The sequence below is a fragment of the Trichosurus vulpecula genome, chromosome 5 (assembly GCF_011100635.1).
Source record: "Trichosurus vulpecula isolate mTriVul1 chromosome 5, mTriVul1.pri, whole genome shotgun sequence".
Classification (NCBI taxonomy): domain Eukaryota; kingdom Metazoa; phylum Chordata; class Mammalia; order Diprotodontia; family Phalangeridae; genus Trichosurus; species Trichosurus vulpecula.
Window position 1 is genome coordinate 285,683,615 of NC_050577.1, and position 6,000 is coordinate 285,689,614.

Genomic DNA, 6,000 nt, shown 5'->3' on the forward strand with positions numbered 1-6,000 from the left:
CTTGGCATAACTTGCCAAATCATGGTTATTCTTTGTCAACTCATTCAACACAGCCCCTTTGGCCATAATGTCCTAAGAAACCAAAAATACCAGAGTAAGTATAAGTATTTTTGTTTACCCGTGGGACATAGCATAATGGGTTATGACCTTTATGCTGTATGTCTCTCCTTGAAACCAGAGTGTGTTTTGAGTTTCCATTGACCCCCTTCCACCACGCAGATGACCATGACTAGAAGATCTGGCATGATCCTGAAGCATCCTCTCATTGCATTAAACTATCAAGGGCATGTGTTCTCTTACATTTCTCTAAGATGGAATCCTAAACTAGGAAATGGGACATGGAGTTGGGATCAGGAAGACCTGAGTTCAAATCCTGCTTCTGACCCTAGCTGTGCAACTCTGAGCATTTAATCAGTCCAAGTCTAAGTTTCTTCCTCAAGTAAAATGAGCAGGGTTGGGAGGGTGAGAGTGGGAACCTGATGACCTTTGAAGTCCCTTGTATCCCTAAATTTATGTGCCTATGTTCCGGGGATGGGTTGTTTTTTAAACCCTATTTACTCATGAAATAGCTTCCTTTTGATGTCTATTTCTGAAATTCAAAGAACAAATGCTCAAGGGATTTCTACTACGAAACTGAATTTTTTTAATTTAAAAATCTAGTAAAATGATCTTCAAAAAGTCAAATGAGTAAATATGGCAGGGAATCAAATATATGCCTTTAAAAAAACAGAATTGTCTTTAAAGCTTAATTTTAAGCATTTTTTCTAATGGTTTTGTCTTTAAGTGTATAGCAGAATTTATATTCACTGTCAATGCATAATAGGAATTATTTTTTCTGAATAGGTGACTTTCGAATAAAATATAAAGACATGTTACATTTTTACCAATTTTACAGCTGTGACAGTCGTTCCAATATTTTTCCTGCTGTTTTCTTTGTTTAATCAAAGGCTGGTTTTGAATTCAAACCGAATAACCAGTAGTTTAAAATACTGCATCTTGCATCTCAATTGATATCTTTTCAGCTGTCAATTTTAACAGATAGCATTCTTATCGTTAATAAAGTGACAATGTTTATGTGGAAATTTGCAAGGCACCTTCTAAAAAATAATTCCTCTACACCATGTTTTGAAAGTAAATGAAATCTGCTAATCGTATAAAGTTATAATATCATAAAAGCAGTTTAGAAAAATGTATTTTGGGGGAATTAAACATGGGACACTCCTAATGCTTTGCCATTTGAATTTTAAATAAGCATTTTGTCGTTAGGAAATCATAACTGACTAATAAGTCAGTGAATTCATGAGAATGTGATGAGAGCTTTGCTAGCTTGGAAAACATTGTTAGTTCTTAAGGTAATAGCTGATTGAAACAGAGTTAAACTGTTTAAAATTTTAAAAGGTAAGAATGTCGACTGAGAATCAATAAATACCAGTCCCACTATTCTAATTCTGCAGTGATATATCAAGGAATAATTACCCCAGGACAACCAGTCTTCTTGGCGGGGCAGCAACAGGTTTACAAAATTCATATCCCACTGGATATAACTTTCCATTCCATTCCTATTTTACATGAAAATGCATTTTGCATGTAAAGCTTGCCTTTCCTTCTGCTTTTAGACTGTCCTCATTAGTACTCATGGCATACAACAGCTATGCCATGAGTGAGGAAGGCCAAATTATTCAAGAACAGTGAACTAACAGAGGAGATGAGGCATCAGGTAGGAAGTCAGGTAGGGTAACGTGCCACAAAATTACAATTATGAAGCATCTTATTTTTAACAACAAGGCCACTATAAGCTTGGGAACCAACAAAAGAGCGTCCACACGTATCTTAGACTCCTGTACTTCTGGATAGAGGTGTCAAATATGCTGCCCACCACACTCCCGAGTACAGCTGAACCAGATTAAAATGGAATTGAGCAAAATTTAATAAAATAAATAAAACACAAGAAAACATAGATGATACCACATTTTAAAACCAAGTCAATATGCGTTCCATGGGGATCCTTATGTATGGAATAAGAGCCCCTGTTTCTATTTGAGTCTGACACCACTGCTTTAAGACGAATTTATGAATTAGCTCCTTAAACCTCATGGTGAGGAAAGGATGAGGAGCTTTAAATGCCCACATTTGAGAAAGAGGGTTTGGGACCCTTCGGCCACAGGGTTAAGCTTTAGGGACTTAACAAGCCCTGTGTCTATAGCCATCACTACCGGACAGCTGGAACATTTTCATGTGACTGAGATTAGTGTGGAGATTTATGTCCTTAAAGGAAACCCAAGACACACTTCCAGGACCCTGCATGAAGGGGTGTCCTGTACAAAGCTAGGTTTGTTTCGTACATGATATATATAGATATAGATATATATACATACATATACATATAGATAGATAGATAGAGATAGATATGTATGTATATATGTGTATGTATATATATTTTTTTTCAGATCACAGCATAAGCAGAAACAGCAGTTTTAATCTGGAATACGAAATATGTGAAGCAGAGTAGCTGAAGGAAGAGAATCCTGTGGCTAAGTCACAGAATCTCTCTGGGCCTCATGCAGGGCCCTCACCTGTAAGATCAGGCGCTGCACTAAATAACCTCTAAGAGACCTTCAATGTCCATGCAGATCAATGGTTTACATATATGTTTATACATGCTCATATGTGTAGATGTAGATACAAACACATTTTTATGTTCAATTATTCCCAGTCCAAAAACATTGTGAGGTTGGTGAAGAAAAGCTTTGCCACCCTCAGACACAGAGGCCACAGTAAACTTTCCTTGCGTATCCTCAGTGCTTAGCAAAATGCCTAGTGCTTAATAAATGTTTCCTGATTGATTAATTGATTCTGAACATTCAGAAATTATGTTAATAGCCTCCAAAATAGGAAGAAATTGAAACTATCTTTTAAAATACATTTTCTGGATTATAATCAATAAGGCAACTAGGTACTATAATAGATCAAGTTCTGGGCTTGGAGTCAGGAAGACCTGAGTTCAAATCCTGTCTCAGACACCTACTAGCTGTATGACCCTGGGTGACTCAGTTTGTCTAACCTGGGCCTTATCTGTAAAATGACTCTTTGCACTCAGCGGTCCTTTCTAGTCCCATGTCTATGATCCCATAATCAACCAATCAACAAGCATGTGATATGTCAGGCACATTTCGAGGCATCAAAATTACAGACAAAAATTAAATCATCCCTGTCCTCAGGGAATGTACATTCTAAGTATTCCAATCACTTAAGTCCAAGCACTTAAAGCTGAACTCATCTCAGTTCCACACACTCCCCTCCCCTCCTCTAGATTAGGGGTATGCTAAGGGCTTCTGTTCATTTGAACCCCCCCATTTTAAAATGTGAGACTTTATGCATAATGAACTCAATAAGCATAATTGCCAACAGGGCTCCGCAGGCTAACTTAGGTTTACTTGATAATTTTGCCTTTTTGAGTTTCAACATATATATATGTATCATAGTGCTATGTCTGTGTTTTTCTTTTGTTGAAAAACGCCATATATATATGTTGTAGTTTCTTTTTAAGCTTATGGTTTGGAAGCTATTCCCATAAACATCCATCTCACCATCTGATTGGCTCTACCATTCGCTAAGGCAAAAGACTAGGAGTCAATTTCCCTTGGTCCTGCATATTAATAAAGCTTTCACATATTAATGAGCCCTTTGAAGTGGTACTGGATCCTGCCTTTTATTTTCCATATGCTTCTATTTTCTACATCTTTTACATGACTAAGGATTCATTAAATCATCTCCTCATCTACCATAACTATGAAAATAATTTTATCCAACAAGTCATCCACCTTGGTGTCAGCCCTTTATTAATGCTTATAACTTCTCTCTCTCTCTCTCCCTTAGTTGTAGCGCAGTAAGGATTTTTGAATGTATAGTGTCATCTCAGGTAAGCTTTCATATGGTTTCGGCCTATGAAGCTTATGACTGTCATAAGCCATACAGAGCCTGTGGAGTATGGCATGATTTTCATTATGTGACCTAATGAAAATAGTATGTCCTTAATCACTAATTGAGTAGTTTAAATGTGTATTTCAGAAACTTTGAAATTAACCACTAGTACTCACCCATCGCAATAACCCGAGCATTCTAAGCAACTCGTTTATGTTACACAAGATAGAGCATGAGGCCTTGAACGTGGCTGGAGACAGTGGGACAGCATCCTGCAGCTAACTGCATCAAGGAATGGACCCATAAACAAATGGCAGCATCTCTTCTGAGACGTGATTGGAGTTTTTTTTTTCATTTTAAGAAAAGAATGGTTTTCTGAGACTTGCATCGGGGAAGTTTTCAAAGAATGTCCAACAGCATGCTGCTTTTGTCTGAATTGCACCTTTGTTAGAGATTAGTGAAGCCATCCCCTGAGAGGTTTTGGTAGGTTGTTCCAAAAGGTTCTTTTTGAATGGATGTAATTTCTTTGAAAAACAAACTTAGAAACAAAGGTAAGTACAAGGGATCGGTGGGCGTTCACACCATTACAAGGGCAGTCCTGTTATTTTCAATGTCATATTTATCATCTTCCCCAAATTGGCCCCCAGAAAAAGAGATATTCTGGCTGGTTTATTTAAGCTTTATTCAGGAGTTATCCATTGTTCCTTCCCCTGCTTTGCCGGGTCAGAATACTGTCCACTTAATTAGAAGATTGAAGTTTAAACTGGAGAGGCAGCATGGTGTACGAGTAACTAAAGGAAGTTAGGAAGACCTGACCTCAAACAGACACTAGCTGTGTGACCCTGTGCGAGTCACTGCCTCTCAGTTACCCAGGCACTGCTCTAAGACTACAGGTTGGTCTGCATTAGTAGAAGGAGTTTCCCCAGAAGGAAATCACAGCCCTCCATCCTTCACTCTCCCCACCCACCACCACCAAAAAAAAGGTAAACATAGATCTTGGTGTACACCCACAGTCTAGGTAAATTCACTCCACTGGTTGGCTTAAGTCACATGTAGAGTATTCACATCTAGGCTAAACGAAGAGTCAATATTTTGAAATCAACACCAAATCTGAACGACAATGGGCATCCAGAGTGCTTAGGAGTCCTGCTCTGAAACTTGCCTCTTCCCCCAAAATGCCAGCTGTTTCTCTTCCTTAAATGCACTAAAGTCAGGGGAAGATTCCCCAACAGGAACTGAAAGGCTCCTTGTCCCCCCTTCTCAGGACAGCTAGCCACCAAACAATGAAGTAGGCCTGTCTCTCTCAGGTATATTGAACTATTTCCTTTTCTCCTCCTTTGTAGGTGGCCTTTCCTTCTGCAGGCTTCTTTTGCAAGGTGTGCCTCCAAACATAATTGATTCATATTTGCGAGACGTGGAAACAAGCAATCCTGAGGGAAACTGAGGCTGCCCAGTGCTTCCTTGCTACTGTAGTGAAAACTGGTTGCCAGTGGGAAAACATTTTTTTTTTGATTTTTGTTATTCCAATAGCAACCCAAGTGTGGTCATTTCTTTCCTTCTTCTGTTGAAAATAAAATATTCCCACGGATGGCTTAGAGTGGGCATTCTTGGAAAGACCCAGATTGGAAGGCAGGCCTTTGGTAACATTCAGCCTTGCTTTGTGTTTGATGATAACTGCATCTTATTAAAAAAAAAAAAAGAAAAGAAAAAGAAAGAAAAGGAAAGTGGTAGAGTGAGCATGCACTGTGATTTGTGTTTGTCAGACTGCAGAGTGCCGTAAGTGTATAGCGCTAAGTCAGAGGCAATGCGGAAGAATATGAAACCTGTCTATACCCTGAGGAAAATGGATTTTTCTCAGTTTCCAGTATCATTCATTTAGGACAGCACAGCCCTCTGCTGCCCACCACCCATGGTCCCCTGCATTAGTCAGCTTTCAACTGAATTCACTAAAAGTGTTTTATTTCCCAAGACCTCACCTTGAAAACCAATTTGTTCTCAACAGAAGGCAAAATGTGTTCAGTTAATTGTATAATAATAATTTTAAAAACAAAGTGTTTATGTTGGAGAAAGAAAAAACAC

General features: G+C 38.5%; 1 protein-coding gene across 1 annotated transcript in view; it reads left to right on the top strand.

Annotated features, from left to right (window-relative positions):
- MYBPC1 (myosin binding protein C1) overlaps nucleotides 1-5,533 on the top strand; it is a 77,171-nt gene extending 71,638 nt beyond the window's left edge. The window contains exon 31 of the mRNA XM_036760801.1: nucleotides 5,265-5,533. Within this exon, the coding sequence (XP_036616696.1) occupies nucleotides 5,265-5,365 (101 nt within the window). The 3' untranslated portion in view covers nucleotides 5,366-5,533. The remainder of the gene's footprint in view (nucleotides 1-5,264) is intronic.
- Nucleotides 5,534-6,000: the final 467 nt, after the last annotated feature.